The sequence below is a fragment of the Protopterus annectens genome, chromosome 8.part0 (assembly GCF_019279795.1).
Source record: "Protopterus annectens isolate FY-2018-M chromosome 8.part0, PAN1.0, whole genome shotgun sequence".
In the NCBI taxonomy this organism is placed as follows: domain Eukaryota; kingdom Metazoa; phylum Chordata; order Ceratodontiformes; family Protopteridae; genus Protopterus; species Protopterus annectens.
In genome coordinates this window covers 1,163,954,127-1,163,979,601 of record NC_056741.1, presented here as the reverse complement: position 1 = coordinate 1,163,979,601, position 25,475 = coordinate 1,163,954,127, and the positions used below count along the sequence as shown (strand labels likewise).

Sequence of the window (25,475 nt, the reverse complement as noted above, 5' to 3'; positions counted from 1 at the left end):
ATTTTAATTAGTGCACATTTACATCCCATCCTAAAGCCCAACAGCCCAAAATTATAGCATAGTAACTTAAACATGCTTTTGTCTAGCCAAAATGTATTTGTTTAGTATCTTCATCACATACAACTGCCTCTGAAAATGCTTTATTTTCTGTATAACATGCAATTTGTATCCTGAAATGTTTTATGCAAATGCTGTTAAGGACAAAAATTGTTTTACTTACAGTTACTTTTTTCCCTTTTAGTGTCCTTCCAAACTAGCTATATTTCACAAATGTGACTGATGCTTTATAATTTCACATTCATTCACTAATTGCAGTGTTGCTGGTCTTCCTGTTCATCTCCATCTCCCAACTCAAGACTCTGGTTCAAGTCCACGGTACTTTTGATTCTTCTAGTCAAGTCCTGCGCTTTTTTCTGTCTCTCAATCATTTTCCTTTGGAACACTGATGGCAAAGTCTCCCTATCAGCTTTATTGTCAGAGGAATGAGAAGTAGCATCCCCTTCTGTTTGATGGCTCACTTTTTGTTGGAAAAACTTTTGTATTTCCTCCTTTGCCTGTTCTGTATCAAAAACTACTTTGATCCTTCAGGACTAAAATATTCTGAAGACAGCTGGATACAGCAGCTTCAATCTCACACCTGCCTCTCAACATTCCCTGATTGCTATGATAAATTTGTGCTTCTCTTCTGCCTGGTGTACAGCGAGTAATCATTTTCTACAAACACTCTACTGCCTCCAATTTTTAATACTTTGCCCTTCTGCCACAGTTTTGTCAAGATCATCTCTTTCTGCTGGCATGACTGCATCTTTACTAGTACAGGTCTTGGCTGCTTTTTCATAGCCAGACCATTCATAAAATGATCCCTTTCAATTAACTCTACCATTTTTTGAAGCATCTCTTCTTGATCAATCTCATACTCAGTATTTTCTTCATTTTGACCACCTCTGACTTTTGCAGTTTTATCAGATCATCTGAATAGCCATTTAAAGCTTCTTCCATTTTTTTTCCAGCCTTTTGTTATTTGAGTTGATATACTCCTTCAGTGTTTCATTTATTTTAATCAGCTCTGAGCACATTTGAGTTTTCTTCTAAATTACTGGAAGCTATTTCATGTACCAAAACTGGAACTTGAACTGCTTTTTGCAGAACAGCTGCAGGATTATTTTAAGTCACTGTTTTCTCTTCACATTTTCTAGCTGATTTTCTTTCAGGCTCTATTATTTTCTTCTTTGTTGGCTCTAGACAGTGTACTTCCTAGCCAGTAATTGAATTTTACTAAAACTGGCAGAATTACAGCCTAAGGGCTGGGAGACCAGCAATTAATTAAAATTGATCCTTGCTCAGCCTTCTTGAAACCAAATATGGAAATTTGAAATGCCAACCAACTGAACTTTAATTGTGGAAAAACTAGAACCAGAGTTGAACAAGGTAGCTAAGAAAAAGTGAATATCTGAGATTGGAGCTAAAAACTGGTTCATATTCTGAGGGAAGGCTCAAGAGACAAATCCCTACAATTTATTGTGATAGAGCCTACATGTAGACAGTACCTCCATTGACAGGGGATTTGTCTTTGGCCATTACTGGAAATGGGGAAACCAGGTGGACATTTTCAAGTTGTAATGGTCTGAGTGAGGCTTCCAGGAAGGGTATGTGATCAGATCTTGTACCTGATCCAAGAGCCAAGGAAGCTTCCTGAGGTGAACTGGTTTTATCTGGGCCTAAAGGGGGTATGATGATGAGAGTTGCTTTGTACTTCACTGCTTTCTGTAAGAATCTGGGTATTATGGCTAGAGGTGGGTAGAAAAAAGAATCCTAGGACACTATTATTGTGAAAGAGCATCCATCTGTACTGTCTTTGGGAAGGAAGGGGATCATGAAAAAGTAGTTGCTGCATTTGGTGTTGTAGGGGTTGACAAACAGATCACAGAATGCAGTGTCCCAGCAAATTAATACTTCCATGGCTACTGCTAGATTGAGGGGCCACTTGTGAGGCATGAAACGAGATCTGCTGTGTCTGTCTGCTAAGTAATTGAGTACTCCTGGAATGTGTGTTGCTACCAAACAGTGGTGAAAGGACATTACCCACTGAAAAAGAAAACTCAATGCTTCCTCATACAAGAGGTAAAATCTGGTTCCTCCTTGCTTGTTGATTTATCAAATCACTGGAAAGTTGCCCATTTGGATAGATGACATACCCTGGTCAAGGCAATCCCAAAGTTCCTACACTACAAAGAGTAACATCTTCATCTCCAAGACATTTTGTGTGTATTGGCCTCCTTGTCTATCCACAGACCTTGGACCATTCTCACACTTTAATGCCCCACCAATTTAAGGGAGAATAAAGTCCCACATAAACTGATTTGAGCAGTCTCTATGTGTATTCAACACCATTGTCCTAGCTTCATCAACACTCGTGCCTGACTGCTGCAGGTCTTCTCTCACACATTCCATTCACTTCTTTGCTGCACATCTTCACTTTCTCTTGCCTTCTTCCTGTCTGTCCAAAATATTCTTTACCAGATTGTCTTCTCCCAAAGACTTGGAAAAAAGGGAAGGGGCTACTACAGCAGAATGTAGGAAAGGTTTGCTGGAGTGGATCACTGGAGATTGTAACCACCACCTCAGGTGCTTCATGCATGAGTCTGTTATTCTGACATTTTTTGAGAAGGTATGAATGCTCTGTGACACTAAGCCTAAAGGAACAATTGCATAATCTTCATGTGAAAACATGCAAAGTGCACCGTTAGGATTGATAATGAAATTAGGCTTTATACACTCGGAACTAAGGCTGCAGGAGAGGAGGGGTTATAAAGCAGAGATTGAACTGCTGACTTCAAGTTCTGAATCCTGTCTGATGGCAAACAGACTATGGACCAGATGACACCCAATAAACCCAATTCTTTGAAATGGCTAAAAGTTCAATATCTTCATATTTGTAGAAATTCCCAGGAACTGGCAACATTTTTGACCCTGCTTCTGAAAGCGGTTCCATTGAGGGGACAGCTGGGAGGCAGTCTTGTAGGTATGGGAAAATCTTGAAACTCATTAGCCATAAATGAGCTACTATGAGCATGTTGAGGGCTGTGGTGAGTCCAAATGGCAAGACCCTGAACTAATAATGACTGGCCCTTACCTAGAAGTGCAGGAATCTCCTTGCCACATTCAAATCTTGATATGAAGGTAAGCAGCTTGGAGAACCAGAAAGCACATCTATAAAACCCTGACCCTCTCTGGGCTTGTCTGGTGTGACCTCCTGGATGGCTGTTTTGAAGAGAAGAGAAGCTACCTCTTTTTCTGCAGCTTTGGCCTGACTGGGCATTCCACCTGACAATGGTTCTTTTGGCTGGGGGGTGTCAGGAAAATGGTATGGAATAGCCTCTGGATATTAACCGTCTTAGCCATTTGTCTTGTGTGATGACCTACCATGCTGCAGAGTAGATAGAGAGTTGAGCACAAACTGCCTCCTATGGGGAGCAATTTTGTAGACCTTCAGGGATGCTGTAGTCTCCTATCAGACAATGGCCTGCAATATCTCTGGTTCTGCTGACCTCCTTGACCTCTTGACCTGCATCCATTGAAGGGGTCATCTCTGCCACAGCTACCCCTATCAGAAGGTTAGTCAAACTGTTGAGGTTTAGACTCCCCAATCCAGAGTGATCAGTGTTGTTCTGGGTTCCAAATGCATGATCTCTGTGGAGCCTTGAATTTGACTCCACCCTCAGAAAGGGTCTTGCCATCCTGTTCACACTTCTGCATCCACTTCTTCATCAACAAGCCAACAAGGAAAGAACTATCAAGTGAGATGTTGAAGGATACCTTAAAGTGGTACATAAAGTCATAAATTTGCAGCCAAGCATGGCACCTCATCACTATGCCAGTCCTGGATGACCTGGCCACTCCATCTACTGCATTATGTATAAGGTACATGAAGAGGTTGGTGATACTGTACATGGTAGTCAAAGTTGTCTCTAGTTGTTTTCCCTACTCTGTCACAGTGGGACTTTCAGAGTAACAAGGCCTGCTGTGTCAATTATTCTTATGTGTGGCATAGTTCAGAGGTCTTAATGCAAATGTGTCTGAATAAGATGTCTGTTTCCCAAGTCTATGCATCACCTTAGATTCCTTGTTGTGGGCCTGAGACAACTATCTCTTGGAAACAGCTGCCACAATGATGGAGTCTACCAAAGGGGATTTTGCTCAAAACTGCTTGTCTTTGGCAGGGTGGAGAATTTTTTCAGGTTTATGAGGGACTGCTTTGCAGCTATCAGGTTCCTGCCATGACCTTCTGACCACTAAGTCAATCAACTTGTTTGGCAGGCATACATGTAGATGATGCGTTACCATAAACTTCAAATAATACTAACTTGTCTTGGGGGGGGGGGGCAGTTGATGGGCCAAGATACCCACTGGTGCATCAACTCTAAAGTTTTACCAGAGGTGGTGTCCATCAGAGGGAACTGTCGGTATCTGAGGTGAGGGCTCTGACTGAGGAGTGCAGGTGCTTCCTCTTGCACGTCCTCTTCTTGGGTATGTCAGGGGAGTTGTCTTCTAATTCATCAGAGGACTGAATCTGCTTTTGGGCAGAAGGTTTAAATATTGCACGTCAACTCTGACCCACAGATGTATGACGGGAAGATGAGGAGAGAGTGAGAATCATGGGGTGGAACTAAATCCATTGGGACCTGTGGTTCTGCTCTGTTGGGAGAGGTGATGATCCTCCCCAGCACCTGAAAAGTCAACCTCCATCTGATATGAGGACATTGACCCTGCTGCTAGATCTGCCCCCCTTCAGAGGGATGACTGGGGTCAATGGAGGGAACCCTGATACCAAGAAGGTGGAAGGACTCGATGAAGGGATCAGAACTGAAGACTCAAAAGCTGAGAACTCCTACACCATCAATGGAGCCAACTCTAATGACCCACATGATGGATATGAAGCTAAAAACTAAATGCCAATAAATGAATAATAGTATCCTTCAGGAAGTCAAGTCATACCTGAAAACTACCATATGGATAATATATCAGTAATTCAGCCTTTGACCATCACATGTCTATGGTAGTGAGGAAATCATCACATGTTGTGCAATTTAAAAAACAAAGGTATGGCATCTAGGTCCAAGGAAGTCATTGCTCCACTGTATTCAGCATTCATCAGACCTATAATTTAGTACAATTCTCCCTTTCGTATGAACACAACCAACAACTGGGATGTCCAAAGAGTTTCTTCACTAAAGGAATGCAGGGCACAAATAACTTGTCTTATGCAGACCACCTCAAAGCCCTATCCCAGTATTATGTCTACTACAGGCTGTTGATTGGAGACCTATGTCTAGCACTCAAGACATTGTTGGACCTCACTCTGGTTGACCTCCTGCAGATCTAGAAAACAAAAAGTACCAATATTATCTGTTATAAAGACTTAAATCTTGCCTGGGATATAAACAGGACCTGTTGCAGAGGCAGGTATGTATTACACAGACTATCTCTTCTTCGAATTAGGTTCCCCAATCATGTGAAGCACAGTTCCTTCCTAAGCCAATTAATGTGTAACCTGGACAGTTGGATGGAGAACTGGAAATTCATACATGGTTTAGCACCTGTTTCTATGGGACACAGGCAGCCTATATTTGCTTTCTCTCTCAAGCCTCTGCCTGCAAATGTTTCAACTCCCAAGGCCCTACTTGTAAATGTTTTGTCTCACAGGCCCCTGCTTACAGTATCAGAAATCATAAGAGATTTGGGATGCATGGTTAGGCTTAAAAAGGCCCCAGTCATCATTAACCTACTACACAACTATGAACCTTTAAGCACCAAGCCCAAACCCTTGGCTCAGAGATTGTACTGCCTCTGACAATCCAGGAGTCGAATGTGTCAGATCCAAAATTTCTGGTGCCAATGCTATAGGAGGACTCTGCACCAATGCCACAGGTCCAGAGTAGAAAGCCAGTTCCAAAGCCACCAAAGCCAAAAATCAAACTGGAGAAGGAACCACAATAGGCTGTATCTGGGTGAATCTGGACACCTTTGAAGCCAAAGGGGACAGAATGACTCACATCTCAATCTGTGTCCTCAGGACATTCCATATCAGATGTCCAAGTCTGCTTCCAATGTACGTTTATAAGAATCGAAGGACTTCATGCATATCACTGAACATGGTCTGGAGTGGGGGTCCTTATCTGTTTTTTCTAGTGATGCCCGTTTCCTAAAGGAGTCATGAATCAAAATCAGATCCAGCAGTTCTGGATCTGCCTACGGAATGTAGGTTGGAGTGAGAGCCATAGGAGCTTTGAATCTCAAGACTTTTGGGGCCAAGGATGGAGATGTAGGCTCAGAAGGTCTTTTCCTAGATCCAGAGTCTTTGTTTTTTGAAGCTCTGTTAGTAGTCTTTTTTGATGTTGTCACATCTGGATCCAGTGCCAAGAGGCCTTTTAATATTAGTTTGTTTTTTCTCTTGGCTAGGGCCTTGGGTCCAAATCCTACACAGATCTCACAGTCAACAGAAAGGTGGCAAACTCCCAAACACACCACACCCTGGTCATGTATGTCCTGTTAGGTTATTTTGTGCCCATAAAGTGAACACTTTTTAAAATGTGCTTGTTTTTCTATAAGATTTAACTAAAGAACATGCTAAGGAAGTAACCAAAAACCAACAAGTAATCCTTAACAACTTCTAACACTAATCAGTTGCACATACTGAAAGGTTTAACTAGATTGAATATTCAGTACTGCATATTTCTAAGAATTATTCACACAGAAAAATGTGTATGTATATAAATATATATATATATATATATATATATATATATATATATATATATATATATATATATATATATATATATATATATATATATATATACAGACACACACACACAAAAATATATATATATATATGTAATGCTGGCAGAAGTGGAGGTCATGGAGCAGCAGGGAGGGAGGATTTGCCTTATCCCACTGTTGTGTGATCTTGAAGTTGGTATATTTAATTAACAAGTGGTGCGAGAGATGCAAAGGGGCTTGCCCTCTGCAAAAGACTATTTTTTTTTTTTTTTTGTGTGTTTTCAGTATTTTGACTTTTGATACTTTAGGATCAATGTTTTTAAGTTTGATGTTTGTATACTTCAATATTTTGAAGTATATACACACACACACACACACATTTATATATATATATATATATATATATATATATATATATATATATATATATATATATATATATATATATAGATAGATACACACACACACACACACACACACACACATATGAAAAATCCTAAAACTAATGAATCAACTATAACTATACTACCTATACTATCGCTAAACACAGATGAATAGACAGAAAGTTAGTAGTGGGAAAACTAGCTGCAATGAAGGGGTCAACAAGAAGACAATTTGTTGAAAAGTTTCACATTTTTACAGTTAAACACACCAATAGACCAGAATTACAACTTCACATGAAGGTAGGAGTATGAGAGAAAGAAGGAGAACCAGCTTACACATATTTGAGGAGGAACACTTAGCTGTGAGTGGAGATCACATTAATTTACTATGGTGGCAAATCAGATCTGAGGTAACTAGAAGTAGTGGTGCATAATGGGAGGGAAAATTCCTAAACAAACTAAGCCAGATTCAAAAAGTGGCTCGAGGACCTACGTGTCGGATTGAAATGAATGAACAGGATCCAACATTTGAACTAGTATCTTTGGCACAGTTGAAATTTCTTTCCAGGAAAACAATACTTCTCATAGCTATTACTTCTGCCAGAAGAATTTCCAGACTGTAGGCTCTATCTTCTATAATACCTTATTTGACATTTCACAAAGACAGAATGTGCCTCTATATTAATCCCTTATTTTTCCTGCAAAGTGACTTTGAAGGCAAACATGAATCATCCAATTCCTTTGGTGCCTCTGTTCTGAAGGATTTCCTGTCATGATGCCATCAAACTGATTTTACAGCTTAGAATTCAGACCCATATGTCAGAGCAGACAGATGGAATGAATAGGATACAGTAGTTATGAACTTACCTTAGCCCTGGATCCTTTCTTTCACAATTGTTGGATACAACAACTCTCCCCGTCTCCCTTCCAACTGTTACCTTGTAAGACCTGAAGGATATTTCTGTTTTACGCCATACTCTTCCTTGTATCCTTTTTCACTTTTGGTACCAAACCCAATCTGTGGTAATTCCATACACTAAAGCATGAAGGGAAACAATTCTTAAAGTGTTTGAGGCTCGAGCACTAATTTTGCCAGATGAGATTTGACAAACAGGACCCATAAGTTATATTGTACAGATGTGAATGAAAGGATCCAGCATTATGGCAAGTACATAGCTACTGTTTTTAGCACATAAATGTATTTGCTTACTGAATTTATGAATGATGTCCTAGACACATGTTAAACTTAGTCTTGGTTAACTAACACACTAAAATGAATAACTGCAATAATAGTAGATCTGTCAAGACATCCATAAGTGTATAGCTTACTAAAATGGATTAAAACAAATGTTGTTTTGTTTTGGTTATAGTAAATATCACCTGACCTCACAAAAGTATGTGCAAAAGCTGCCCTGCCCCATGCATTTAGATTCAGTTAGGATAACTGCTGATTAGTGTCACTGAAGAACTGCATAAATCTGTTCTCTTCTAGCAAATCATTTTTATGTACATTTTTATCTATTATTTTCTTTTAGAGAATGGGCGAACAGTACATCAGCATCCTGACTGGAGAACAAGCATTCTCCAGCAGGGTTTTAATGTACAAGTAATGCTAGCTGAAAAATGAGTCTGCTGATTCATGGCAGCATATTAAGCTGCCTTGGAGCTCGGACAGAAAAAAATAATTGCCACCACTTTTTTACACTTGCTAAGCAGCGCTTTTGCTGCTTAGTGAGTGTAAAATAATAAAGAAAAATATCAAAATAAAAAAGTGTATGTGTTTATGTATGTGTGTGAGACTGTATGAGTGTATGTGAATGAGATCAATCGAGTCGTTATCTTACACTCGCTAAGCAGCACTTTTGCTGTTTAGAGACTGTAAAATAAATGAAACTAAAAAAAGTGTGCGTTTATGTTTCTGTCTGCGTGTGTGAATGAATTTGTGCATGAAAGTAGAATAGACTTTGCGTGTTGTGTGTGTGTGTGTGTGTGTGTGTGTGTGTGTGTGTGTGTGTGTGTGTGTGTGTGTGTGTGTGTGTGTGTGTGTGTGTGTGTGTTTGTGTGTGTATGTGTGTGTGTGTGTGTGTGTGTGTATGTGTGTGTTTGTGTGTGTGTGTGTGTGTGTGTGTGTGTGTGTGTGTGTGTGTGTGTGTGTGTGTGTGAGAGAGAGAGAGAGAGAGAGAGAGAGAGAGTGTGAAGTGTGAGAGCAATCCCTGGCAGCAGCAGCATCAGTTAAGAAGTTTGCGTACCTCTTTACCATACCTCTCAACCTTTTGGCAGAGCCACAAATAATGAGGGAGAAATGACAAAAATAAGGACAGATTTTAAATACTGCTCTTGTAAACTTAGAAAGTTGCTAAAACAACAGGGTTTCCTTTAGCATGTATTATCTGAAGGATATGAAGTTTGAAACTCAAATGTCTGTCTTTATTTAATGACTGCAGTGATTTGCCAGAAAACTACATATTTTATGAGGATAGGACCAAACATACAAGCCAAAAATCTAGACAGTTGGAAGGTATGCTCTATTGACTCTTAGCTCAAAATACCTGGATAAACCTAAAATAAACAGGGCCAAAGGCTCAAACTAGGAACATATTTTACTTGATTATTAAGATTTTTGTTAGCATACATTTTCTGAAACAAAGGTCTGTGTGAGAGAGTGAGTGAGAGAGACAGTAAAGAGGTTTGCATACATCTGGACCTGTCAGCTGAAGAAATCTGGATAAAGCCTAAAATAAAGAGGGAACAAAGGCTCAAAAATAGGAACATATTTGAATTACTGCTCTTATAAAACTACAGACTTGCTTAATTAAAAGGATTCGTGTTAGTGTGAATTTTCTGAAGAAAATAACAGTCTAAAACTCAGATGTATGCCATTATTTAGTAACTTCAATCTCCAATGACTGGTAGCAAACCGAACGTTTTAGGAGTTAGGGACTAAAAAATAAAGTAAATGTTTTGATATTTTTAAGTATTACATTTTGGATGTAAAATGCTTCCTCCAACACCATTAATATATACTACAACAAGTTTGAAACATTAGGCGGAGAAACTATTTTACAACAAAATATAAGTAAATTCATGTATTTTACAGACAGCTCATTCTCTAAGTGCAATAATGCACTCCAGGATGTGTGCTGATGTGTAATTGATGCCCCTCCATGAGTGTAGAGGCCCTCTGCCTGCAGCACTAGGTATCATAACACCCCTGGGTTTGTGTTAATTACACATTAACACACACCTTGTCAGGCATTATTGTTTGCTTATTTTCTTGACAATTTTCTTCTGAAAGGAATGAACATCAAATCAGCACATTAGTGCAAATGATTAAAGACATTATTGCTGAAGTTCATATGCCACTCGTTCATTCAACAGCATCAGAATCATTTGAAATCCATGGAACTAACAAATTTTCTATATGGATTTTTGCTGTAGTAGTTTTGTGAATTCCAAAGTCATAGGTCAGTAAGGCAAAACATGAACTGCAGTGTTTTCCACTTGTAATGCTCAGCAAATTTTCACTTCAAATATAAAGATCTGAAGTAGGGACTTCATTTGTCAGCAACCTTTGGGTCTTGGATCCGAGCCGGCAACTTATTTTACAGCTTATAGATCCGAGCTCCTAGCTCCTCCCCTTGCCCATAATCCCCTGCCAACCCTGATTGACCTCAGATCTAGTTTGCCGTTCTTAGAAGAGACAGCTGGATTTTAGAGCTCCTGGCGATTTACCAGATAAGTCTTCAAAACTTGTCAAACTAGAAATTTTTTTGGTTTAATTGAACAGTGTGTGTGGTTTAGGATCCCTTTTTGTTAATTTTATTAATGTTTAGTGTAATTCCTCCCCTCGCTGGTTCGTAGAGTGTGTGTGTGTTGCTTGTGTTTTTGGGGCCTGGTGTGTTTGTGTAGTTTACTTTATTTTTTCTAATGTCGGAGGCCCCAAAACCCATTTTTTCTAAGTGCACCGAGTGTGGCCATAAGCTTTCACCGGCAGATGGCCACACTCGGTGTGTTCGGTGCCTTGGGGTTGAACACCTGTCCTCTGGGTGTTCCATTTGCGCAGCGTTCAACCCCAGGGCACTGAAAGAGCGGAGGTCGAAGCTGGTTCTGGCGGGACTTTTGCCCCCGGATTCGGCTTTGGCCTCCGGTACTCCCGTGGCTCCTCCTCAGTCCTCGGTGGTAGCCACTCCTGCCCCCCTTCCCCTGGCCGGGACTCAAACTCCCTTTAAGACACCGGAGGAAAGGGAGGCCAGGAGGGAGAAAAGGAGGGATAAGCACCACAAGCGGCAGGCCGAGGCCTCCGCTTCACCCCCCCAGCTAAGCGGGCTTCTCCCTCGACGGCTTCCAGGTCCCCTCCTCCTCGGATCCGATCCCCTTGCTTTTCCCCGGGACCCGAGGAGGAGGAGGAGACCCGATCTCCGTCGAGGTCATCGAGGCGGCATTCCCGGCCTGCCTCGGTGGCCTCGTCGAAATCTACTTACAGTCTTTCTGATGCAGACTTGGACCGGATGATGAGAAGATTCATCCAGGTCCAGTTGCAGATGGGAGTGCTCTTGCCTCCCCCCCCTTCGGGGGGGGAGCTTGACGCATTTTTTTGCCCCTATAGCTCCTTCTCCGACCCGCTTCCCGGGTTCAGAGCGCTCAGAGCCGGGCAGCGTTGGAGCCGGAGGTGGGTCGGTGCCGACAGTACTGGGTACTTTGGATCCGACCCTGCCCTCGAGTCTGTCGGGTCCTTCGTCGGATTCGACCTCTCGGAGCCGTGGCCCGAGCTTCGGATCCGAGGGATTCAGTGTGCCTTCGGCTCAGTCCAGGTCAGAGCACACGGGTCCTTCGGATCCGATGGCCTCGGCGCCAGTTCCGATCCCTTCATCGGATCCGAGTGGGAGTCGGCTTTCGGACCCCAGGGAGAGTGGCTCCCCCTCAGCCTTTGATGCAGTGGAGAGGGCTCTGTTGAGAGCATCCGGACCCCTGGTCCTTGCATCGGCTCCACCTTGCACTCCCTCTCTGCTGGGTCAGGCTTCCATTACCCGGCCACAGGGACAGCCTGCTTCGATGTCCCAGGTTGTTCCACTGGAACAGGATATTGCTGGTGAGACCTCCTTGGACAGTCCCCCCGAGGAAGTGCCTCGCAAGCATAAGTGTAAGAGGAGACACGTGGACTCCCCCGAGTCCTTAACAGAGGACACGGACTTGGATGAAGGGGAAGGCTCCCCAAGGTCACCCCCCGAGGATATCTCCTTTGGAGACATCATGGAAATGCTCAGGGTCGGGGTGGGTGGTCTGCCCCCAAGGCTTCCTCCAATGAGTCCGTGTTCCTGGAGGCATTCAAAGCAGGCCCGTCTACCTCTTGGGTGTCCCCTCCGGCCGACCCTCTGGTGGACCTTATCACCACCAGGGCGTGGAAGGAACTGGACACTGTGGAGCCAGTCCCCAAACACCCGGATAGAATTTAGAGTCCCCCTGCAGACCGGTCCCATTGGAGCAAGGGTCCCCCCGTAGATGCCATGTTGATGGCAGCAGCCACCAAGAGGGAATTAGCTCAGGAGAGCCCCTTGGTCCATCCACCGAGCAAGGAGTCCCACTCGATGGATTACCTCGGGAAGCAGGTATTTAGTTCAGCGACCTTCTCAATAAGTTCCCTGAACTACATGGCACATGTCATCAGGATGCAGCGAGATCTTATCAAAGAATATGCTGCTTCCCCCCCAGAGTCTATGTCGGCGGAGGACAAGCAGTTGTACTCCACTCGCATGGCCACTCTAAGATCTGTTTCAAATACCTCTATGCGGCTTTTGTCTCATGCCACAGAGGGAGCCGCTAGAGCCAGCGGAGCAGGTCTAGTCATGAGACGTCAGGCCTGGCTTCGACATTGTGACTTTGTGGAGCCCTTTAAGGCATCCTTTGCGAATGCCCCCTTTGATGGTTCTGCCTTGTTTGGCAAGACCGTTCTTGAGACACTTGTCCAGAGCGAAAAGGATGGGAAGACGTTGTCTGCCGTCGAGTCCGCTTCTCTGCTCCCCAGAGGTCCTTCTCTAAGAACCAAAAGGGGCAGAAGAAGATGTGGTTCTGGAAATCACAACGTTCCCATCCTGCTCTGGACAACCAGTCCTTCCGTGGCAGAGGAGGACAGGGAGGATGCTGCCCCAGAAGCAGAGGGGCCCCAAAAAATGTTGGGTCCAGAGAAACCTTCTCTGATCAGCCCATGCAGCAGCCCTGAGGGGTTGCCTGACTGCTCCACTCTGGAGGCAGTTGGGGGGCGCTTCTCAAAGCACCTGGCAGCTTGGGAGTCTATTACATCAGATCACTGGGTGCTTCGTATCATATCCAGAGGTTACAAAATTCCACTGCTCCATGTCCCCAGACTCAAAAACCTCCCTGATGTACCACCCGATCAGAGGGAGGCGGCAGCTGCAGAAATTCAGCAGCTGCTAGAAAAAAGAGCCATCCAACCCGTCCCCCCAGATCAGCTCAGATTAGGGTTTTACTCCAGGTTATTTCTGGTGCCAAAAAAGACGGGGGACTTGAGACCGATTCTCGACCTTTCACTCTTGAACCTGTCAGTAACCAAAGAAAAATTCCGGATGGTCACCCTTCAATCCATTCTCCCCCTCTTGCGCGAGAGCGACTGGATGTGCTCAATAGACCTCAAGGATGCGTACTACCACATTTTAATGGACAGATGATCCAGGAGGTTTCTCCGCTTACGGCTGGGAGCCAGCCACTATCAGTTCAGGGTCCTTTCCTTTGGTCTCACCATAGCCCCCAGGGTGTTTACCAAAGTGTTAGCAGTGATAGCAGCCCACCTGAGACTCCAGGGAATGCAGGTCTTCCCGTACCTGGACGACTGGCTCCTGTCCACCCCAACAAGGCATCTACTCTGCGCAGCCAGAAATTACTTTCTCTGGCTAGCTCCCCAACTAGGCATTATGATGAACATGGACAAATCCTCCCTTGCTCTGACACAAGTGATAGAGTTCATAGGGGCCAAACTAGATACGAGAAGTCTGCGAGCATTCCTCACTTCGGAGTGACTTCAAAACCTGAGGCTTCATGTGTGGGCCATCCTCCAATCAAAAGCCCCACTGGCAGAATTGGTCCTGAGGGCACTAGGCTCCATGGCGGCAGCAATAACTCTTCTTCCATGCGCTCGTCTGAATATGAGGGTGCTACAGTGGACCCTTTTAGTCCAATGGTCCTTTCAGTTTCTTCCCCTCAGTCATCCTATCTCACTCAGCAGGGCTTGCAGGAGGGCCCTCTTATGGTGGCTCCAGTCCGCAGACCTCCATACGGGGCGACCCTTCTGCATGACGCCTCACCTCACCACGGTGACCATGGACACCTCTTGCCTTGGGTAGGGGGGGCATTGCTCAGGCAGAACAGTCCAAGGCACGTGGAAAGACACAGAGACCTCCTTGCATATCAATGTTCTGGAGATGAGGGCGATGCTGTTGGCGTTGCAAGCACTTCAGAACCTTCTCCCCGTACGAACTATTGCGATACAGATGGACAGCATGTCAGTTGTCTGGTACATCAACAAACAGGGGGGAACCAGGTCCTACCCTCTCTGTCGAGAGGCCATGAGGGTGTGGGAATGGGCGATCTCCACCAACCACTTCCTTATCTCAACGCACATTCCGGGACAGTCCAACATTCTGGCGGACAAGCTCAGCCACACTATTCTTTCCCCTTATGAGTGGTCTCTCAATTCTCAGGAAGCGAAGCGGATTTTTGCCGAATGGGGGCAACCCTGCTGCAATCTTTTTGCCACTCCCTCAAATATGAAATGCTCCAGCTTCTTCGCTCTGATTCCCCCCCTCTGGGAAACCCCGAGAGATGCTCTAGTGCATGCTTGGCCTACCGGTCTACTTTATGCCTATCCTCCTCTACCCCTGATGCTGAAACTTATACAGAAAGCCTCTCGGTTGGGGAGCAGAATGATCCTCATTGCCCCATTCTGGCCTCGTCAAACTTTGTTCCCTTACCTGTGGTCTCATCTGGTGAATCCTCCCTGGATTCTGGATCTCATTCTGGATCTAATATCCCATTGCTTAGGTCTACCGACCCCGAATCTGGACAACCTGAAGCTGACAGCTTGGCTGCTCCAGTTCCACTCTTAGTCAGGACTCCCGGCATCTCTTCACCAGTTAAAGCCATCTTGGTGGCAGCACATAAACCTTCCACTAGAAAAGTCTATCGCAGTAAATGGAAGCGTTTTTCCATCTGGGCGGAACACCATAACATAGATCCCTTCACGGCTTCATTACCGTCCGTCTTGGATTTCCTCACCGGACTTTTTCAACAGGGAGCTAGCTGTTCTATGGTCAAGGTTCAATTGGCAGCCATTTCTCATTACCATGTGGGGCACGAGACAGCTCCCTTGATGACTGCGAATTTATGTAAAACCTTCCTCAAGGGTACTTTCCTGCTCAGGCCTCCTGTCAAGGAAGCTGTACCCCCTTGGGATCTATCACTAGTCCTTCAAGCCTTGACTGCCCCTCCCTTTGAACCAGCTGCCTCGGCTGAATTTAAATACTTTTCCTGGAAAATGGCGTTCCTTGTCGCCATCACTTCAGCGAAAAGAGTTTCCGAACTTCAGGCCCTTTGTGCAAAACCTTCCTACTTGATTTTTCTTCAGGATAGAGTGTACCTCAGGACCAATCCCTCCTTTCTTCCTAAGGTGGCCTCAGAAACCAATATCAATCAGTCCGTTAACCTGTCAGTTTTCTTCCCTAAGTACCAGAATAAAGGAGGATACAAGCTGCATTCCTTAGACGTGCACAGACAACTGCACTTCTACATTCATAGGACGGCTGGTCACAGACATTCCGATCAGTTGTTCATTTCCTTTGCCAAATTCAATTTGGGTAAAGCTATTTCTAAGGTCACCTTATCATGATGGATTTCACAGTGTATTCTTCTGGCCTATGAAACTTCTGGGAGGCCTGCACCTCAGGGAGTACGGGCGCATTCTACTCGCTCCACATCTACTTCTGCTGCCTTTACATCTAGAGTATCTTTGGATGATATTTGCTCTGCAGCCACTTGGGCCACATCTCATACCTTTATCAACCATTATAAGCTGGACATTATTTCCAGAGGGAGAGCATCCTTTGGCTCTGCAGTGCTCTGGAACATCCTTCCATGATGGCCACCCAAGATTCAGGTAGCTGGGGACTCTGTCCCAATGGTTGCTGACAAATGAAGTCCCTACTTCAGATTAAGAAGTTATGTACTCACCATAACGTTCCATCTGAGTAGTTGACTTAATTTGTCTGTAACCATCCCTCCCTCCTTCCCCCCGGCCTTCAGAAGTTAATTCTTGAATGTCCTTTCTTGGTCCCTTTTGGGACGCTTTTGGTCTGAATTTTGGTATAAGGGCAAACTTGATCTGAGGTCAATGAGGGTTGGCAGGGGATTATGGGTAAGGGGAGGAGCTAGGAGCTCGGATCCATAAGCTGTAAAATAAGTTGCCGGCTCGGATCCGAAGTCGGATCCAAGACCTAAAGGTTGCAGACAAATGAAGTCACCTACTCAGATGGAACGTTATGGTGAGTACATAACTTCTTATTTTTGGACAGAAGCGTACCTTTCTGAGGAGCCTTTTTGCTCTTGATGGTTGTTGCTGAGCCTGATTTGTGAACTAAGCCTGCTGGCTGTTTGCTGCTGACAGAGGCAGAGGTGGAGTCATCAGGAGCACTAGCTGTGCCAATTTCTGTTATGCCAGCTCCTTCAAAAGCTGCATCTCCTTCCTTAGGACCTATATCATAAAAAATAGAAGCAATAATGAAGTCAGTATTCTCATTGGTAAAAAGTAAACTTGAAAAAGAGATAAATCAGAATGTATAAAGCATTTCAACTTAAAATAAAAACATCAAATAAATGGAAAATGAGCTCTGGACAACTTATTTAGCATTAAAAACTTATATTTAAAAAGACCTAAAGGAAAACTCAACCAATCAATTCGTATAGCCAATTAACAATTATTGATCTAACAATAAAAAAAAATTAAAGAAACACTCCAAAAGATACAAAACATAATAAAAATATATAAAAACACCTGAATAAGAAGAAATTTATTACACTTTACTTAACTTTTAACCTTTGGTTCTTTAAAAAACAATTAATAGCTTCATTCAAACCTGGGGGTTTGTCAGCATTAACTTTATTTGCCATTTTGTCTCTAAACTTTCTAATTTACTTTTGTTATCACCTCTCCTCAAGTTAAGTGGTAACTGATCAATAACTAAAAATAATTTTTTTATAACTATCACAAACAATAGTGTATTTGTATAAAATGTTATTATTTAACCTTGATGGAATATAGATGTTCTTTAACCTTTTGTTCTAAAATATGATGTGTGGACATACCTATATAATATGCCTGACATTATGAACAAAACCCATTATAAACAATACCAGCAGTCTTACAAGTAAATCACTTATTTAAATATATTGTGTAGTTCAAATGTTCAATAAATATAAAGCGACTAACATAATATATATATATATATATATATATATATATATATATATATATATATATATATATATCCCTACAAATCTTACACATCCCACAACTAAATGTCTCTATGTTTTTTTTTAGTGTGTGATAAATCTAAATAAGATTCCTTATTTTCTAACATCTTTTTAAAATTCATATTACGTCGCTAAACAAATTTAAGTCCTCAACAGTTTTAAAAACCTCTGGATTACCCTGCAACACTTTCCAATTTCTTCTTACAACTGTCATAATACTTTGACTATCTGTGGACATATCCGACAAAAAACTGGACCCTTGCCTGTAAAGGTTCTATATTACTATTGCTGTCATTTTCTACTAAAATAGGTTTAAAAACATAATTTATTTTATTAATAACTTTATTAGCTATTCAAAAAAGAAACTACTCTTTATAACCTCTTTCTTCAAACATAAAAATAATGTTTACCAACTCTTTGTAGAATTCTTCATCTTTTTCGTAAAACTAGGAGGTTCATTTTGTATTGCAGATTACTGTTGGAAAATGTTTCTTTCCTAAAAATTCTGCTCTCTATTATTCTTTTATTTAAGTTACATTCCAAAAAATAACGCTAAAAATGAACTCCTAAACCAACATCTCCTTTAGTAACCTTAAAATAGTCTGAAATTTCATTAAATTTTGTAAAAAATAAATCAAATTCATCTTCTAAAATAGCCATAAAAAATCATCAGCAAAATACTTGTACAATATTATTTTCTTAAAATAATGACTCTGGCAAAACTTCAAGTTTCCACCATCCTAATACAAGATTAGCAAAAGATGGCACTACTGAAGAACCCATAGCTAACTCGCATAATTGTTTGTAATATTTATTGTCAAATATAAAGAAATTATTTTCTAAAATCAATTACATTAATAAGCAGTATAGATATTTTTTTTTGTTAGAACAAGTTGTATTCTTAGTTAAAAACAGCCTAAGGGCATCAATACCTTTATCTCGGGGAATACATATAAACAAAGAACACACATCTGCTGTTACTCTTTTGAGATTAGCATGACTGTAATCATATCCCAAGTGAAAATTCCTTAACTTTTCTAACAAGTCCCAGGAATCTCTCAAATAAGAAGAAAGGCCTGGTACTACAGCATTAAAAACAGAATCTAAATACAGCACCATCCCTTCACACACACTGTTTGCAGTTGACACAATCAGTTGAAAAAGGGGAGGGGGGTTACCACAATATTCATATAATTTTGGTATTCCAAATAAAGTTCCTTTCCTTGGATTTTCAATATGCAAAAAATCATATAACATTTGGTTAACATCGCCATCAAAAAGTAATTCATATAATATTAATCTAATAAATTGATAGCTTTTATGAATATCTTGAATATACACCTTTAAATATTCAACATTATTGTTTAACATGTGATTAATAGCCATTTTGTAATTATTTTCATCTATAATGACCAAAGACCCCCCCCCCCCTTTGTCAGCCTTCATAAATCTTAACTGGGTCTGTTGTTTTAACTGTAACAAAGCAGACTTTTTTCCAACTGATATATTATAATAGTTTCTATAGCATTTTTTGACAATAAATCATATATTTCTTTTTCACATATTTATTCAAACATTTTTATAGTAGAATTTAATGCAGGGTTAAAACTGGAGGGTTTCCTTAGTTCATATGGCAAAACACTATTTAACAAATAATTCAAGTTCAATTTATGACTAAAAAACTTTAATTGTAAAATAGTGTTTGTAAGACTTCCCCTATGACTCAGTAGAAAACTTAAACCGAGTCTTGCAAATTTTAAATGTTCATGTTTTAAATTTAAGGCAGATAAATTAACTATTCTCGTTTCAGAACTTTCAGGTTCAAAAGCTGATAAAATGTTTCATAAGTCTAATGTCTTTTTTTAACATAGGTATAAAGCATTTCTTAAGTAATGTCTTTAAGAATATTATTATTATTATTATCAGTAATGATAAAAACATTAAAAATTGCCAGGATTTGTAACACAGTTCTTAAAGTTCATGGACAATCTTCATTATTTATTCTTAACTTGGATATTTGAGCCAAAGGAATACGTTTTACGTTACTCAACTCAAAAAAACTCTTCAGGGAGATTGTCATCAAGGAAACAACTATGTAGGAGTAGAATCACATGATGTTGCTTATCTCTACACTGGCCCTGAGCAACTAATTTTACTTTTTTCCTGTCACTTCAAGGTTTGCAATATTAAATTTAAACAAAATAGATGAATACTAGAAATGAATGATAGTGCTCACCATAAGAGTAAATAATCAATGGACAGACTGTTACAGCTCTATAACTTATATGGTTATGATCAGATCTCCTCTCAGCATAACTAACATTTTATGCATTGATGCAATGGATGTTAATTTTACCTTGATCAATTTACATTTCTCTACTGTCAAGATGAATTTTTACATACATTTTTAGAACACATAAATAGCTGGTTGTGATTAGAGAAAATAATTGTGATCGTAGTAGATGGAGATTTAGCTGCCTCCACATGCCTCCAGTTAGAAAAGAAGAAAAGGAAAGTGAGCTGGAAGTGTTTTACAGCTTTGAAAGGTATAAAACATGTAGTGATGCCACACAGTCAGAGGTCAGAGGTTTAGTGTATCTCTAATCAAATAACAGCTTTGCAAACTATTAGACACTTAGTCTGGCAAGCTTTTCTTTCTGTGGCAGTGTGAAGTGTATTGTAACTTTCAAAGTTGGCAAGTACTTCCAGTGCTGTTGTTTGTACTTAAGTGTAAGACTAGGGCATAAAAGCTCTTGAAAGATGAACAAAGACATGCACAGTCTAGTGTAATCTGTTTTTTCTAGCAAGACATTTAATAAGGAATAATGAATGCATTGCAATTACTAACTTCAGCACAATCATCCCAAAATAACTGAGTACAATTTATACCAAATAGGGAATAAAGAAGTCATCTGAAATAAGTATTTGTCAATGACAAAGGTTAGCTTACATTGAACTTGAACAGCAGCAACTGCAGTTAAAGATGTGTGGCTAACACAATGAAAAAGTTTTATTTTATTTTATTTATTTAGCATTTGTTTAGCAGGAAAGTCAGACTTAGAACAAAGCCAATTTTCAGCGAAGTCTCCAGGGAGAAATGCTCCAGATGCATGTCTTTGTAACATATGTAAAGTTGACTCATACTTTGTAAAGTATGAGTCAGCTGCCAGACAGAAATTACAGCATTAATCCTCCAGTGCATTAGAAGTGAAATAGTACCTTGTGGGAGGCAGGCAATATATTATTATAGCAATAACCCATGCCTGGGTGTGGGTAATGCTAAATTTACCCATGGTTGGCGTGGTTTGGTCCCGAGGGACCAAACAAAGCCAACCGTGGGTAAATTTAGCATTACCCACCCAGAAGTGGGTTATTGCTATTATATGACATTATTTAAGAAAAGAAACTATTACTTTTCTTAAATAATGGCATAGTATAATGCCTGTTTGCTGCCCTTCCGCTGATGTCTGGCATCCGCGGCAGTTCTGATGTACTGCGTGCCTGCGCAGTACATCAGAGCTGTGGGCAAAAGCGGAGAAAGCAAGATCTCTGTTGCTTTTTAGTGTTCGCTATGTTAAATGAGTTTAACATAGCGAGACAGTTTAAAATAAGCAACGGAGATGTCCGTTGCTTATTTTAAACTGTCTCGCTATGTTAAACTCATTTAACATAGAGAACACTAAAAAGCAACGGAGATCTTGCTTTCTCCATTGCTTTTAAAACACTGTCTCGCTATGTTAAATGGGTTTAACATAGCGAGACAGCTTTAAAATAAGCAACGGAGATCTTCGTTGCTTATTTTAAAGCTGTCTCGCTATGTTAAACCCATTTAACATAGCGAGACAGTGTTTTAAAAAACCGAGTTATACTAATGGAAAAAAGTCCGGGTGACCGGACCTTTTTCCATTAGTATAACTCGATTTACAACGGGCACGCTGGCCAATCAGCGTGCACGTTTTGGGGGGGTCATGGTATAAGTATGGTTTTAATCCGATTTCTCATGTTCTTGGTTATGCATGGTACTGTGTTGCCCAACAGATCTAGGCACTAAAAGGTGCATCATATGCCACACAGAAACTTTTTTTTGCAACACTGTTGCATTCTGGATGAAAATTACTGCAACAGTTTCTAACTGTTATAAACTAGGTTCACACTGACTGAAACACTATTGTAGTGAATAAAGTGCAGTGATTATACTCCGATATTTGGAAAAAGACAAATCAGTTAAGCACTACTCTAGTACAAAACCCAATTTTAACAAATGTTAAGCAGCACCCCCCTATACTTAACTTGTCAAATCTGCCAGTAATGACAAATGAAGACAGCTGCAGAAAAGATTATTGTTTCTGACTGCCGTTCGTATCAGTAACGAGTCCCTAACTTCCTGTTACAAACTTAGAAATTAGGTAGAATAACAGGATGTGTATTTTCCCACATTTTCTGAAGAATATGAAGTCTGAAACTGAAATGTATGTCATTATTTAGTGACTTCAATCATCAGAGATTTGTCTGAAAAACAAAGATTTTATGAGGAACAGACTGAACATATAAGGCAAAAATCTGGACATTCTGAGAAAATCTGGACAGTTGAGAGGCATGGCAAATTGAGTGTAAACACAAGACATGATGTTACACTATCTTTCTGACAGGGCTCACTAAGTGCTTTATAGCTTTTAAAGCTGGCAGAATACTTAGAAGTTTTTCACTAACTAATAGTACATGAAGCATTTAAAGCTCCATTCACTACAAAGAATTATGATTGGATCTCCAACCATATCCCCTAATTATGTGTTCTCAACATAGATGCCAAGATTCACCTCTCAAACTTCCCTGTCGAGGTGAATTTCTTGGCATCCATGCCTAGAGCACATAATAAGCAATTTATGATCAGTGACCTGATCATAATCCTCTGTTTTGCAGTTTATAATTTGTATGCTGGACTGCTATACTATATATGCATTAGCAGACTGTAGTTGGGTGGAGTTGTTTATTTGAGATAAAACGTTTCCTGCTAAGTAAAAGTAGACAGATGATGATTCTCTTTGTATCTAACATGACTGATCTGCCTGTTGTTTATAAGGTGAATATGTCACGTACCTCATTTAAATTTTAAGTTGTTTCTCTATAAAATGAATATTGCTCTGCCTACAATAATAGTCTCCGGTTGATTTTATCAAAAACTAGAGCTATAATTTAGCTTTAAGCTGTTTCACTACTACTACTAAGCTACTGATCTGACTTCTAAAACAAACTTAAGAGTGGGGTAAACAGTTTTCCACTTTAACCCTCAGAACAAAAATTTTGTTTCATGTTGTTCTTAAACATAAGGAAAGTTTTCTGTCTCCTTTTTTTATTGGCCTGCTTATAACAATAATCACAAAATAACTATAAAGTTACATATCCTTTCTAGAAAGAAGGACTCGTTTAATATTAAGATGTGCCTGAAAAGTCTGGCAAAGTTTCTGATAAAGAAATTACTACCTTTTATATTATTTGGCTGCTTAAATTGCCTGGATAACCATCAGCTCCATCAGTGATAAATCAGCCTGCTCTATTTAATCAATCTGCCAGAAGCAGATCCTAACATCATACTGTTTGATGGAGGAGCCCCTCTATTCAGTAAAGATCCACCCTAATGGAAAAAAATATTTGTTTCTGGCAATGAAGGGTGAAAGCTGCCCACTGTAGGGCTGTCATTCTGAACAAGCTCAGGTAAGCTTCTACATATAATTTCCAGCTACAGACGTACTACACAACTTTGCATGCCATAATGCCTGTTATGGTCATTTTTCTGATGCTATTCCACCCAACCTCTACTATACTGCAGTCACACAGCAGGGTGAACCATCAGCCTCCACCTGACACTGACCAATCAACATTCCCTGCTCATTCTCCACCTCTAGCTTTCTCCTTTAATACCCAGACTTTGTACTCAAACCTGAGCTACCAAGACTGCAATTAGGCATTCATCCCTCTGTTACTGAGCAAGCACCTAGAAATTGGAAAGTCATATGGAAGTGCACCTAGAAACTAGCAAGTTATATAGGTTCATAGGTTAGTACTAGGCTAACCGCCCTTGTGGGCCATTTTAAGCCTAGCTGATTACCCTGTGTGAGAATCAAACCCTGCATCCTGTGTTTATAAGGTAATCACCTTAACCATTATGCCACCCCAGCCATATGGAAGTACATTTAGAAATTGGAAAGCTATATGGAAATGCATCATCTTCTGCATACTACTGCTCTGTACTAGTTTTACAGAAGGGGACAGACTGTCCATTAGTTGCACCCAAACCCAATAGAAAAGCTTGTCTACCTGAGTCTTATTTCCCTCCCCTTACTGTGAATCTGGCTATCTTACATAGCTTCTTGGCCTTTTCTTTCAGTCCCTTTCTTTGTCTTGGTTCTCATTTTGTCCTCTTTTCCCTCTTGTTTCATGGGCTTTCAGACATAGATTCTTGTCATCATCTTCCAGTGTCACACTAATTGCTCTGATCTTTGATCTGTCTCTATGTCTCTACTAATGTTCACTTCTGTTGGCTATGCAGCCTTTTTTTTCTTTTTCTGTTGGCTATACAGTCTTAGCCATTCCTCCCTCCCCCCACTGCATACACACACACACACACACACACACACACACACACACACACACACACACACACACACACACACACACACACTGAGGGAGAGTTGCACAAGGGCTTACCTCCCCTGCAAAAACATTTCTGGAGGGCTAAGAATTTATTAGTTGCAATAATTCAAGATAATAGTGTCTACTAGATAGCCTACATTTGATGAGCTACTGTTTGATGAGTTTGTCATTTAAATACTGGACCAGATCCACTCTGCCCTTTACCCCAAAAGGGTTAAACTTAACACAGACCCTACTCTTCTTTCTCAACCCTCAGGTACAAGCTTCCATGCTCACATCCTATCTACTGACTGCAGTAATCATTTTAATTTGTGTAGCAAAAGGGACACTTGTGAGGTATTGATTTAAATGCACAACATCAATATTTATATTTCTGAAATGTGGTAATAAGAATACATACATCCTTGACTATTAGAACACTTTAAATATGTTTAGTGTGATCTCAAAGATAACAGTACAGGTAGTAGTTCACTCACTAGTAAGAAATTCCCTTGACTGTATTTGTATAGCTTCTGACTCCAATCATCTGCTTATAATCTAAGCTGGGTGAAAATCAAAATGATCCTAAATGGCATGTAATGTGTTCCTCTGTTTAAATTTCTCCCACTTCCTCCTCCTCCTTCTCCCATCCTTCCCACAGTTCTTTAACTCGGTTTTGCTAAAACCATCATACTGGGTATACAGAAAAAAATCAAAGTATTCTATATGGACAACAATCATGAGTGGCACTCATATTCTTCCTTGTACAATGGCAAACTGCTTCACTCTGGACTCCATTTGGTAGTTCACAGCTTCACTTGGTTCACTTTAAACTCTGAAAACCCTTACATTTTCAGACTGGGTCTAAACTACTGCTCCAAGGAAATTTCTAAAGATCGAGGTGCTTCCAAGCACCTTAAGTGATCGTGGCCCTGTTACCACATTTTGATTCTTGAAATGCTGTAAAATACTACCATTTGAAGTTATTGGGCATATGTTTATTTCCTATAAAATTGTAGCTCTGTTCACCTTACTGACTCATACTGAACAAGAGTCCTAAAACTAACTTCATTAATGTAAACACACTGCATTGGAAATCCTTAACAAATTACTTATTATTATTCAGGATATTGTTTTCTCTTTGTT

General features: G+C 40.8%; 1 protein-coding gene across 1 annotated transcript in view; it reads right to left on the bottom strand.

Annotated features, from left to right (window-relative positions):
- Positions 1–25,475, bottom strand: part of CFAP70 (cilia and flagella associated protein 70) — a 1,838,232-nt gene that overhangs the window by 563,700 nt on the left and 1,249,057 nt on the right. Inside the window, exon 19 of the mRNA XM_044079382.1 lies at positions 16,750–16,920. Coding sequence (XP_043935317.1) covers positions 16,750–16,920 — 171 coding nt within the window. The remainder of the gene's footprint in view (positions 1–16,749; positions 16,921–25,475) is intronic.